Source organism: Pelmatolapia mariae, linkage group LG16_19 (assembly GCF_036321145.2).
Source record: "Pelmatolapia mariae isolate MD_Pm_ZW linkage group LG16_19, Pm_UMD_F_2, whole genome shotgun sequence".
Taxonomy (NCBI): Eukaryota; Metazoa; Chordata; class Actinopteri; order Cichliformes; family Cichlidae; genus Pelmatolapia; species Pelmatolapia mariae.
Window position 1 is genome coordinate 22,130,776 of NC_086241.1, and position 14,544 is coordinate 22,145,319.

General features: G+C 38.9%; 1 protein-coding gene across 4 annotated transcripts in view; it reads right to left on the reverse strand.

The window, feature by feature from the left end:
- The window catches only part of il1rapl1a (interleukin 1 receptor accessory protein-like 1a), a 168,637-nt gene that overhangs the window by 5,235 nt on the left and 148,858 nt on the right, over positions 1-14,544 (reverse strand). For 2 of the 4 annotated variants that reach the window (XM_063499033.1, XM_063499031.1), the window contains exons 8-10: positions 13,542-13,687; positions 3,339-3,482; positions 597-767 (exon numbers count right to left, since the gene is read on the reverse strand). In XM_063499033.1, the coding sequence (XP_063355103.1) occupies positions 597-767; positions 3,339-3,482; positions 13,542-13,687 (461 nt within the window). Of the gene's footprint in view, positions 1-596; positions 768-3,338; positions 3,486-13,541; positions 13,688-14,544 lie in introns of all 4 variants that reach the window. The other 2 variants (XM_063499032.1, XM_063499030.1) reach the window with 1 other exon arrangement.

The following is a 14,544-nucleotide window of genomic DNA, read 5'->3' on the forward strand; positions in this document are numbered from 1 at the left end:
ATGAGGGAAGATCTTGTATAGACTGAGGTTGACACATGGTTTTGTATTTCTTCCATTTCTGAATCACGCCAGCAGCTGTCACCTTGTCACCAAGATTCTTGCAGATGGTCTTGTCGTCCATTGTGGCCTTGTGCAGGTCTATAGGCTGCTCCCTGACATCCTTTAGCAGCTGTTTGGTCTTACCAAATTTCTTGGTCTTCCCAAGAAACTGATTCTGTGCTTTATGCACATAATCGTTTGATATCACAAGTATCTGTAATTGATTGATTATAATCTGTGTGCCATGTGGGCACACAGCCAGTCTGTGGGAGCCAGAATTCTAGCATGTTGGTCTGGAATCAAATACTTATTTCGCTCAGTGTCACTCAATATTTTAACGTCTTTCTCCATTAAAATGAGACTATCATAAAATTAAAGACTGGACATTTCTTTGTAAGTGAGCAAATTTACAAATTCAGTAGGGGATCAAATAATTATTTTCCCCAATATAGAATATATAGTAGAAACAAACAAACACCTATACAACTGTTGACAGTATGGCACAAACATTTCAAACGTGTGCAAGCATGCATACATACAAACACACACAGTCTTACTTCCTGATGGGATGAGGTCTCGATCTGGGATGAAGAGTTTGTAGCCATAATGTTTCTCCAGAACATCAGGGAGGATCTCCAAGGCAAAGCGCTCCTCTTCCCGGGTCTCCTGACTCCACTGGTCAGGGTCCACTTTGGTGTAAGACAAATATGCATCATAGTCTTTATTTTCTGAGGAACAGGAAGAAAGAGTGGAGAGTCAGTCATGAAATATGCAGACTAAATGCCATGGCATTTTCACTGAACACTGCACGCATATTCTCTGATGAACATTTTATTCCAAACAACTGACTTTACACATTTCTTGCAATTGCGTTGGCTAACTTCTACAATAGTTACAACTTTTAAAGCTACTTCTAAAACCAAAATTACACACTCCTTATTATAGTTTCAAAATAATAAAATAACGTTGGCTTTTCTTACACTTATTGGCTCTATCCATAAACATTCACATTTGGTCATGGTTATGACAGTGCCATTTAACCCTTATGCACGGCACCTCAAATAGTTACCAGTTATTTTCATCCAAACAGAATATGCATCAGAAATTTCTGCAAATTTATAGCCAAAAGGCACGAAAGTAAAATGCTGAAAGTCGGAAAGAGATATATATATATATATATATATAAATCTTATAAAGTTTGTATCTGTCTTGTGTGAAACTTGTATGAAAAGCATACAAGAGTGAAAACAGATATAAGATATATAAATGAAACTTGTATGTTTTGGATACTTACTAAAACAATATATGAAAGTAATGAGAAAGTGGCCACTTTCATGAGTAAATCATATAAGTTTTTACTATTTCTTTTCCATATGGGTTTTGTGTAATTCTTATACAGTGTTTAACACAATTATTAGACCACCTGCCATAAAAACAGGAAAACACAAATATTTTAGAAATTTGTCAAAAACTTTTTGAAAGCTAGAAACTACTGAATTTACTGAACTGACCATTTAACCACTAAAACATTAGGAATACAGGAATACATGTAATTAACTTAATCAAATAATAATAATGTGATTTATTATTTTTTATAGTTTTTTTTTTGTAAAACAGCGAATGTGAAGATTCATAGGTAACATTAATTATAAAATTGAAAAATAGAATTTTGATTAAAATGCTTGTTCATGCTGGAGGATTTACCATTACAGAAACATAACTTTTTTGATGATTACCAATACTGGTAACTTAGGGCAGCTGTGGGAAAAAAACTTGCACTTAATTGTATTTTAATAAATTTGTTAAGCACTGTAGTATGTTGTAGAACTGTAAACACGGGTAATAGAGTCTATAGTCTAATTTGAAACTATAGTGTAACTTTTTACAGGACACATGATTGTGCTTTGCTGTGTCAGTTTACATTTTCTGTTCGGTACTTTGTTTTCTATAAAAAACTGTTAAATTTTATAATTTGCCTACATGGATTTCCTTCCAGTGAGTCACAAGATCGTTCATGAAGTTAGATACTTATGATCAAGGAGAAGGCCTTTCTTGCAAATGCTGTTCCCAATAAGTGTCTCCGGTACGCAATCAAATTCTTCCACACCAAACTCAGAAAACCATTTCTTTTATTGTCTATTGTATGTATTTTTTGCTTATCATTCTTGTTTGGAAAAGAGAAGACCACTTTTCTAGTGGTGTCAAATTGATTTGGCCATGTAGTGTATACAAGAAATAAATTGTGGTAGATACAAAAATACCCAAAACAATGCAGAAGCAATACTCTCTTCCCACCTCAAAATGATTTCCCAGAAGACAGTGGGAAGAACTGAGAAGGTAGAAAATAGATAATAGGGAAAAGAACAGTGCTGGTGACATGTTCGCTAAGTCCTAGTCATTATGCTCTGTGGAAACCGGAATGTGGGCCAGTCAGAAAGTGAGGAAAGACTGCTTCAGAAACTCTTTTGAGGAGCATGCGCAGCTTTGAAACTTACTGGAAGGGCCATGGCTGTGCTCGATAGGATCCAAACATCAAACAAAGCTTTCAAATTAGCAACCAACCTCGCAAATTAACCACCTAGCAAAGTTGGAAAAATCAAAAACAGCTTGTATCAGCGGTCCCTGATGGCATGACTTAATCATGTAGAAGTTTGAGTCTACAGTCTGGGGCGTAATGGATAATTTATGCTACTGTAGAAACAATCCGGTGACTTCTGTCTTTCCAGAATTCTTGAAAAGAGAGCAAAAATGCAAAACACAGAGGAATCATACTGGGACATAAACAGACAAATCCTTAAGTGAAGTACAAGTTAACTATGTTCTGTAGAGAAAGCAGAAAGTTGCTTTCCAATTTGAGGATTGTTACGCTCCTATTTGTTGCTCAGAGACAGTGCTTCGAGCCTGCCTTGTTGCTGTGTATCACTATCTGGCAGCAGAGGGTGGGCTTCATTTCATGACATACTGAGATTGATCTCTTTTTAAATGGGCAACAAATTGAAAAACTGTCTCCTCCTTTTCTGGTAAAGTCACTGCACCATGCACCTCTTTACCAACAGCAGCGGAAATGCCGTCACTGAGATAGCAAACATCTGTAACTACTAGTGAGTAGTTACTTTTAAACAAAATAGTACGTTCATTGGATCTATGAATACAAGCCCGCAAAGGCACATATAGAGTCATCACAGCTTGCTTGATATTGAGTTTTTGGATAAAAAAAGTCCTGGTGAAAAAAGTGTGAAGAAGATAATGGTTAAAAGGCTAAAAGACGCATTTTTTTAGACGCATTCTTCTGTCTTTACCTCCGTCTACATCTTCACTGCCAAAGTGCCTCCTGTAGAAAAGCATCAGCTCAATCTTGTAGCATTTGTAGAGTGAGATGAGAAAGATGAGTAGCAGCAGGATTGCTCCCAGCCCTCCTGCCAGCTCCACAGTGTACATGAGCTCTGCTGAAGACAACACATACAGACAAGAAAATAAGCAAAACTGCTGAGACAGTCATGGTTAAAACGCCAGTTACAGTTTTGTCTGGCCACTTACAGTCACTGCAAATAGATAAACATCCCCGCACCTCTAAGGTTTTACTTATTGGGACAAAATAAAAAAATTATCTAGTCCCTACCAGGTCTAACAAAAACACATGAAATATTACACTGAGTCATTTTTTATTCAATAGAAACTAAGACAAACCCCAGAAAGAGTGTGTGAGTACACCACATAATTCAATAGTTTGTTGAAATACCTTTAGCTGCAATAACTTGAAGTAATAATTTTCTGTATGACTTCATCAATTTCTTACATCACTGTCGAGGAATTTGGGCCCTTTCTTCTTTACAACATTGCTCTAGTTTATTGAGGTCTGCAGGCATTTGTTGATGTTCAGATCTCCAATGGTTTCTCCACAACATATTCAGCCAGTTTGAGGTTTGGACATTGACTGAGCCATTCCAACACTTTGATTATTTTCTTTTTCAGCCATCTTGTTGTAGATTTGCTGTTGTGCTTGGGGCCATTGTTCTGTTGTAAAACCCAGTTTGGGCCAAGCGTTAGCTATCGGACACATTGCTTTACATTCGACTCTAGAATACTTTGGTACAGTGGCTTGCAAAAGTATTCGGCCCCCTTGAACTTTTCCACATTTTGTCACATTACAGCCACAAACATGAATCAATTTTATTGGAATTCCATGTGAAAGACCAATACAAAGTGGTGCACACGTGAGAAATGGAATGAAAATCATACATGATTCCAAACATTTTTTACAAATAAATAACTGCAAAGTGGGGTGTGCGTAATTATTCAGCCCCCTGAGTCAATACTTTGTAGAACCACCTTTTGCTGCAATTACAGCTGCCAGTCTTTTAGGGTCTGTCTCTACCAGCTTTGCACATCTAGAGACTGAAATCCTTGCCCATTCTTCTTTGCAAAACAGCTCCAGCTCAGTCAGATTAGATGGACAGCGTTTGTGAACAGCAGTTTTCAGATCTTGCCACAGATTCTGGATTGGATTTAGATCTGGACTTGGACTGGGCCATTCTAACACATGGATATGTTTTGTTTTAAACCATTCCATTGTTGCCCTGGCTTTATGTTTAGGGTCGTTGTCCTGCTGGAAGGTGAACCTCCGCCCCAGTCTCAAGTCTTTTGCAGACTCCAAGAGGTTTTCTTCCAAGATTGCCCTGTATTTGGCTCCATCCATCTTCCCATCAACTCTGACCAGCTTCCCTGTCCCTGCTGAAGAGAAGCACCCCCAGAGCATGATGCTGCCACCACCATATTTGACAGTGGGGATGGTGTGTTCAGAGTGATGTGCAGTGTTAGTTTTCTGCCACACATAGCGTTTTGCATTTTGGCCAAAAAGTTCCATTTTGGTCTCATCTGACCAGAGCACCTTCTTCCACATGTTTGCTGTGTCCCCCACATGGCTTGTGGCAAACTGCAAACGGGACTTCTTATGGTTTTCTGTTAACAACGGCTTTCTTCTTGCCACTCTTCCATAAAGGCCAACTTTGTGCAGTGCACGACTAATAGTTGTCCTATGGACAGATTCCCCCGCCTGAGCTGTAGACCTCTGCAGCTCATCCAGAGTCACCATGGGCCTCTTGGCTGCATTTCTGATCAGCGCTCTCCTTGTTCGGCCTGTGAGTTTAGGTGGACGGCCTTGTCTTGGTAGGTTTACAGTTGTGCCATACTCCTTCCATTTCTGAATGATCGCTTGAACAGTGCTCCGTGGGATGTTCAAGGCTTGGGAAATCTTTTTGTAGCCTAAGCCTGCTTTAAATTTCTCAATAACTTTATCCCTGACCTGTCTGGTGTGTTCTTTGGACTTCATTGTGTTGTTGCTCCCAATATTCTCTTAGACAACCTCTGAGGCCGTCACAGAGCAGCTGTATTAGTATTGACATTAGATTACACACAGGTGCACTTAGGGATGGGTATTGATAAGATTTTCACGATTCCGATTCCATTTTCGATTCTGTTTAACGATTCGATTCTTTATTGATTCTCTTATCGATTCTCTTATCGATTCTTTTTAAAAAAGGAGAACACTAAGGTCGATTAGCTTAGAACTTTGTTTTATATCTTCTCTTTGAACTAGATAGAAATTTAGGAGTAACATGGCCTTACAAACCCAACAGTGAGATCTTAAGAGATCCACAGCCTATGGCTCTTCAATGGGGTGTCACAGGGTCCCCGGGGAAAAAATTGTAAATATAAAATAATAAAATAAATATTCTTCTGTAGCAATAACAAAGTATAACATAAATTATTCTGTAGCAATTACACAAGAATATCCAGTAATGTCCCTGCCTACAATTAAACACATTCACTTACCGAAAATCGGGGGCATCTGCTGTGGCAAAAGGATGCAAGCCTTTGACCACAACCTTAGTCACTGCTCGGTGACATTCACCTATCCTGGCCTGAAAGGAGACGCTACCGGTAGACTGCAGCGAGAACTGCCAGCATCTGAGCCAGCCAGACTCTGTCTGTCTCTCTCATCATGGTCACCTAAATGCAGCGCACAGTAACGGCAGGTTTTGTAATAAGGCAGATCGCGCTAACATAATATGCACTGTTAGTTGATTATTTACCTGCAGCATTAACGGGAGAGGACGTGCAAACGTTACCGCTGCTGCTGCGTTGAGATTCACGAGTCCGGAGCGGAATTAAAAACACGACATTCATTTAAGGTCATCGCGTGTTTTGTGAGCAAATGCTTTTGCATATTCGTAGTGTTTCCTCCCTTAAATGAAATATCTACTTTGCAAGTATTGCAAGTTGCCCTGTTGTCTTCCGTTCTCGTAAAGTATAACCAAACTTTTGAGCGTTTGAGCCGCCATGTTTCCTGCCAGGTAAATGACGCTCCGCAACGTGGTGACGTCGTTCGGGGCGACTGGAATCGATAAGGGAATCGTTTGCAAAAATGGCAAACAATTCCAAGGAATTGAAACAGTGGGAACCGGTTCTCAACAAGAACCGGTTTTCGATACCCATCCCTAGGTGCACTCTATTTAGTCATTAGCACTCATCAGGCAATGTCTATGGGCAGCTGACTGCACTCAGACCAAAGGGGGCTGAATAATTATGCACACCCTACTTTGCAGTTATTTATTTGTAAAACATGTTTGGTATCATGTATGATTTTCGTTCCACTTCTCAAGTGTACACCACTTTGTATTGGTCTTTCACGTGGAATTCCAATAAAGTTGATTCATGTTTGTGGCTGTAATGTGACAAAATGTGGGAAAGTTCAAGGGGCCGAAACTTTTGCAAGCCACTGTATACAGAGGAGTTCATAGGCAAGTCAAAGACTGCACGGTGTCCAGGTCCTGTGCCTGCAAAAGAAACTCAAATCATCACTCCTCCACCACCGTGGCTGAAAGTTGGTATGAAGTTTTTGCTAATATGCTCTGTTTTTAATTAAGCTACATTGCATTATAGCCAAACATCACCACTCCAAAGGACATTGCTCTAGAAGTCTTGTGGTTCATTCAAATGCAAATTTGCAAATCTCAACCATGCTACCAGATTATTATTATCCTGGTATATTTTTTTTAAACTAGCCATAGATATTCAGTCTATCACTAATTGTACTGTATTGAACTTGGCCTGTAGAGCCTGAACTGTCACTTTTGGGTGTTTATTTGCACATTACACATTCTGAACTTAAATTTGCTGGTATATTCACTCCTAAGAAGAACTGTTGTCCCAGTTTTCCAATACTCTTTCTGTAGGATGATGGAAATCAAAGTATTTGTAAATAACTTACTAACTCTTCCCAATTGCTTCTCTAAGATCATTGCTGAAAATTTTCTCTTTGTCAGTGTGTTAAAACACACCTAAATGCTCCATACCTGCAAATAGTCAAAAACATATGCTTTTATAGAGGTGCTCAGACCTGCTGATTATCAGTTAATTAGCTGCATTTGATTAGCAGCACCTCTTACCCTCTTAATTGTTATGGAAGCAGTAGGGTGTACTCAGTTTTTCACACACTGATTCTACAACTTGGCTAATTTATTTCTTAAATAAATAATGACACAGTGTACTACGTCATGTGTTGTTGTTCATCTGAGTTTGTATTGTGTTAAAGGCCAGATTTTTAAGGACTAGATTACTTTTATTATGTCCTGATGTGTCAAACTTTAGAATTTAAAAAGTGTTTGCTTTCTTTTTACCCACACTCTTATGACAGTATTAATCAGGCTGGCCTCAAACTCCAGCCTCTTTGTTTCATTATTTCAGGTAAACTCACAGAATGAGGCACTTTTACACGTTTACATTTGACTGAAATCTGGACGATCATCAGCATTTTCAGCGCTCGGCTCAGAGCGGAGCAGAATCAATCTTCAGAGACACGAGTCTCATAATGAGTTTGAGAAAAATGAGAGGGCACATAGCAGAGAGACACAGGGAAAAAAAAGGAGATAATGAGAAACTGGGTTCATTTCTTTGGAGAAGTGCAGCAATGACACAGCTTTGCACTTTGGCTGTCATCCATAGCGGGACTGGGACAATTCTGGACATGGATGGAGGCTTTTTCAAAACAAGAGGCTTTAGTTTACTCATCACACTGTCACTCACCTCGCCATCATAACCCACTCTCTTCAGAGTTCTCTTACTTCTCCTTGCCCACTTTTCTTGCTGTCTCTCCATTCATTTCTCCTCTCCATTATCTCCTTCTCATCTCCCCAGAGACCTAGCTTGGGGAAGGATGAATTATGGTGTGTATTAAAGCCGCATTTACCTGGTAGGCTCAGCTAGAGCAGGTTCACTTTATTTCTCTGTCACACTGTGGGCTGTAATGCTGCACAGTGGCCCTACGTTCTCTAGGCTGCATGCCAATTTACTCTCTATATAACCCCAGACATAGAAAAAGTACATATTAAAGTCATAACAGAAATACTGTGAAGTTATAAAATCTTATTTTTATTAAAAGTCACTTAACTTTAGCTACACTTTCTGGATCTAATGATTATTTATTCTAAAATAGGTTTAACCAAAGACATAGTAGGTTATGAGAAATTACAAAATGATAACTAATTAAATCTGTGTTGGTGAGAGTAAAAGAAAAAGACCAACACTCATGATCAGCAGCCAGTTAGCTTAGCTTAGCCAAACAGCTAAAAACAGGAAAAGCTGCTTTCTGAGAGTAACAAAATCTGCCCTCAAGCACATCTAAACATTCATTTACCAGTCATGTCTTGTTTTCTAATAAATACAAGAAACAAAATGTAAAAGTTATAAAAGAAGCTATGTGGGTGGATATGATTTGGCTAATTTTCAACAATTTTCAACTCACTGTTTCCAGTCTTTGTGCTAAGCTTTGTATTTACCTTAGAGGCATGGGAATTAAGTGTATATGGCAAATCTCAAAACAGCTCTTTAACTTGTAAAGACAGATCTTTGATGTTGGCTTGTGCATTATATTTGATGTTTTTTTCATTTCAGCAGCAGTCGACAGTGTGTTGCAGGAAAACAGCTATGTTTTCTCGGGCTTCTAATTGGCTATTTACCGGCCTTTTCCAACTGTAACCAAATGTAATGCTTTTAACTCATTATCAGCAATAATCTTCACTCTTGAAGTTGTTTATGTTTCACTGACCCCCACTTCCTTTCTGCCTTCTCTGTTTTCATGTCTCTCTTTCTTTGGAGATGGAAGGAAAGGGAGCCTGCAGAGATATTAGACCTGCTGCAGGGCTTGTGAGTGATGCATTCTTGGAGCAGAGAACATGAAATAAACATCAGATGTGGATGAGAAGCAAGAGAGAGAGAGAGAGAGAGAGAGAGAGAAGGAGGGGGGTGTTGCCTTGAAGTCTTTTTGTAGCATTCTTTTTTTTTTGCAACTGCTTTTACAAAGAGAGCTAAATGAAGTTGTCTGCAGTCTGTGAAAACTGCTAAAATGGCTGTCTACAAAAGATGATTGCAGAGACAGAGATTAAAGTGGGGAAACAGACATATAACGGCATAAAATGTAATTGTATGCTGGACTTATTGGCCTGTTGGGAGAAGCTGAGGACCAATTTGCTGTTTAAACAACCATCAAATTACCTCTCTTTTAGGATGACAACCAGTGCGTGAAAAGAGCTTCTGACATGTCATACTAGAGCACCAACATAGCTACACAGCCGATGGGAAACATGAAAAAACAAACAAACATACAAATCAATTAGAATATTTCTGTTTGATGAAATGATGTAGCCAGGCTTCGATTATTTCATATGTCACGAGGCTTTACTGTCAGGCAAACAGAAAAAATAATATCATGCTTTCTAATGTAAAGCAACTAAATATAAAGAAAAAAGAAAAAGGATGATTTCCCCCAAAATCTAACACACATTTTCCTTCAGCCTACAGGGATTTTAATCAATCGAGATTATTTTAATATCCAGTTTTGGGTTAAGTGTAGAAATATCTGCATATTCTTGACTATAATAAAACTACAAGGCACTGATCAAACTGATATAAACAACGAGAAACCTAGAAGAGGCATAAAGGTGCATCATGTTCAGCTGTAACGTTGGGAAATTAAATAAAAAAAGTAAGAAATAAACCCATCTAACAGACCAGCATGCCACCGTATGCCTTTTACTGTCCTCCCAACTCTCTACCATACTTTGGGACAATGTTTGACACAAATTTGAAATTTGACAGACAAATAAATGCAGTGGTCAAGAGCAGTTTCTTCCAGCTCAGAACAATCTCCAGACTAAAAACCCTTCCAAACAACTTCTGATCCAGAAAGGGCTTGTTATGTCTAAAGTAGACTACTGGAATGCATAGTGGAGTTACTCATCTCTTGCCCACTTACAATTAGTCCAGTGTTAGCAGCCTTGCACTAAGCTCCCTGTGCATTGCATAATCTAGTACAAAGCGGCACTGTTTGTGTTTGAAGCTTTAAATGGTCTTGCACCTGCATATGTGGTAGATATATTGCGCCCATGTACTCAAGATCATTATGGCCTGATTCTCACTCCCGATTATCCCACAGTTGAACCTTAGTTCGAAAGTGACCCTGGACAAGCATCAACTGTAACTGTTTTTCAATCTAAACTTGAAAAATGCTAATTTCTGGAACTTTGTTGGATTGGTTGCCGATAGGAACCTGTTTATTCTATTTTATTTTCATGTAAAGCACTTTAGTTTTAAATGTGCTATAGAAATAAAATGCACTTACCTCTCTCCCATCACATAGCTATTTAACCAACAAATTGGATTTCAATCTGTCAGTTAAACAGCTGGTATGTTAGTATTTGCGTAATGTTAGAGAGGACTGTGCAAACACCCCAGCTCAGCAAGAGGAAACATTTCTATAACTGCAAGATCTGAAAAGAATTAATAAAACTTCTATAGGACTCATCGTTATAAGTAGGAAGAGACAGCGAATACCAATATCTTAATATTCTGTTGCTGGACCTCATTTCTTTCTCTCTTAAAAGCGCGCACACACACACACACAGGAGATATCACTCATGTTTCAATCAGAAATATGAGTGCACACCTGGAGTAGACAAATTGCATTCTTCTTACTCAAGACAACTTTTCAAATCAAGTGTTAATAGACTTGTTCACTGGATGTAATTACTTGTTCATTGTGAAACTTGTTAGATGTTAATATTATATAATCCATTCAGGCTTGTTAAACTTTAATTATCACAATGCCTGAAACTCCTGACTTAAAAATGAGTTAATTGAGGAATATGAAATTTAATAATCAAACCAGTATTTCACTTCTTGTTGTAAATGTTGGAAGTGATGTTATGACGATTAGTCATCCATATAATACACTCTGATGATGCTGTCTATAAACCTTCGAAATACACTTCCTTTTTTAATCCCATTTTCTCTTCATATACACCTGAACACGTCCATATTTCTGAACAAACTCTATTGCCTTTATTTATGTGGTTGGAAGGAAGATTGTTGTTCGTGGTTGGATCTGTCCAAATAAAAGTTGAACGAAATTCATTATTTAAACAACAATTGTGGCCCCAGAATTCATAGTGGTGCAAATAATCTTGGCCACACCTTAGAGGACATCCCAATGAGACCAGCATGATAAAAAAGACTGAGTCACACCATATTCAACTCTGTTTACATCTTAATCTATAATCAGTGTTGGGAAGGTTACTTTTCAAATGTATTCCATTACAGATTACAGAATACATGCCCCAAAATGTATTTTGTAACGTATTCCGTTACGTTACTCAGTGAGAGTAACGTATTCTGAATACTTTGGATTACTTAATATATTATCATGCTTTTTACAACTACATGAATGCACTATTGCTGTGTGATTTATTACTGTTACTGAAGGTCCGCGGCTACGAACCGTAGTAAAGGGACCTCTGGCTAATACATCGGGTTCCGTGTCGGGCTCGTAGCTGAAAACTAGCTTTACTTTGTTGTCTGGGTCAAGACAGAGAGAGGCGAGAGACAGAGAGAGGCGTTGAAAGGCTGCTCCAACGGAACGTATCGGAGGAAAACACGAACACAGCGTACAGTCGAGTATTAATAGCTTACTTACAACTGGGCTCATCAGGCACACTTCTTGGCTGCAGTGGTTATTATTATATTTACATGCTTCCAGCTCCCGTTTCTGCTCGGTGACAGCTCGGACTTGCCTGTAGCATTCTGCCAATTAGCTTAGCACAACAACAACAACAACAACAACAAAAAGGCGCTCTGTCACCCAGGAAACACACAGTCGCAGAGAGCGCGTCACCCTGTAACCATGGCAACCGTAACGCTGCCGCCTGGAACAACAGAACAGCTGTCAAACAAAACCCAAACAGTCCTGATTGGTCCTGACCCGCCACAATATGAAACAGGAAAATACCGCCGTGTAATCCATTTATTTCAACAAAGTAACTGTATTCTAAATACCACCTTTTTAAACGGTAACTGTAACGGAATACAGTTACTCATATTTTGTATTTTAAATACGTAACGGCGGTACATGTATTCCGTTACTCCCCAACACTGTTTATAATATTCAGTTTCATTTAGCTCACCAAGTAGTTTTTTTCAGTCAGGTGTAATTTTTATTTTGCCAATTGCATATGGAAAGCCGTTCCTTATTCTAAAATGAATGTTAAAGCCATAAAACTTGCTATTTCAGAATCCAGTCAACATCAGCTCTAAAAGACTGAGGGCCAACATCAGCTGCTGAGGTCTGTTTGCATGACATGCTCAAGATTTCACGGCTGCGCCCTTCTGAATCTACTCCATCATTAGGCTGTTGGATGACCTGAAAAGTCCCGCTTGTGAACTGAACGAACCCAGCCTATAACTACAATCAATAGGAAATCAAGCTTAAGTTCAACTGCCTCAGAGTTAATATCGTTGGTAGTCTCAATTAATCTGAATTAGTGTGAATTAAAATTAGTTTAATCATTCAGATATTTTATTAACTTTCATCTGGCTCATCATTTTCCAAGAGCTGGAGAATTAAATCCACATGCTCCCATTCATCATTACCCATTTGTTCATCAATTCTGATTCTGGTAATATCTTTATTTAATGCATTCTTGCTCCTGCTGTCTACTTCTAGCTATAGCTGTTCATAAAGGATTTGAAATGTGTTCCTTTCCTTGCAGCACCCCCCTAAATTAGCAAAGAACCCTGTCCGGAGACATAAAAGCAGATACTTTGAGCTACACATGCTTCTTTTCATTCTGAAGTAAATAAAAACATAGTTTAACAATAACCTGATCATAGCAACATTTGTAGTCATCATTTTTGAAAAGCTATATTGCTTTGAAATGTGTTCTTTCTTTGGACCACAAGGCGAGTCCTATTTACTTCAATTACACTAAAGAGAAGGCAGACATCTTTACAGCCAATATGTGGAAAATTAGGAAACTCATACCATAATGATGCACATGGATGAACAACACTACATGCCAGAGGAAAAATCTGTATTTTAATTTTTTTATTTTGGGGGGTGGGGTTGAACTGTCCCTTTAAGTTTGGAGTGGGAAATGTAAAAAAGCACTTACCCCGCCTGAAAAGCTGGATGGTAGCTTGGCGACGGCCGTTGCCATTTTCCACGTAACAGGAATAATTTCCCAGGTCTTCCTCCTCTAAAGAGTCAATAGTTAGTGAAATGGCCACTTCCTGTTCTCCAAGATGCTCCTTGATGACCCTGCAAGACAAACAATGCAAACGGTATTGTACAATTCTTCTCAGTATCAAAAACAATAGGTGGATGGGGAGTGACTTGCAGTTGATGGAATTAAAAAAGGATCAAAAACTCTCATGTTCAGCATGTGATGGGTCTTCAGGAGTCATGACCCGAAGCACATCAGTCAGCGCTGTTAACCAGATACCGTGTTATTGCAAATCCCAAGGGTTAAGCTATACAAAATACTGTTCCTGTGGTACAAATGTATCTTGATCGAGGCCCTTTTGCGTTACATTAAGTACTTCATGGTATGTTAATTTCTTTCTTTGCACTCAAACATATGAGAAATGAAAATCAATAAGGGATCTTCCTCAGCTTGTGCGGGAGGAAATCAAATAATAGCGATGAGGAGAAAATCTTTTTATAGCAGCTGCCATGGTAACGGCGAGAAGGAGAGAAAGTAATATTCCATAAAGTAAATGAGTGTCCCCCGCTGGGCTGGTTGAGCCTGATGGAGGAGAGAATAGGGAGATAATGCTCCCTCATACCTTGGACACACTACTTAGCCTACTTTTACAGCACCCTCAGCACAAATGACTCTTTGGAGGAAACAAAGTGCAAATGAGAAAAAGATCCCTTCTGTTTGTATGTGAGTGTGTTTATCATTACTGTGCTGAGAAGAAGGAGTGGGACGAGGAAAAAGGAGAGAGAGTGTTTGCATGTGTGAGTTTGTGTTTAAATGTGTAGGGGGTGGGGGGATAATGACTCTCAAGCATCTCACTTCTCTCTCACCTTCAAACTGATAAACTGCACATAGGAAAGCTTGTTGGGAGAATTGGCATCGGTAATTGAAAGTGCATCATGGGCCGTGTGCAAAG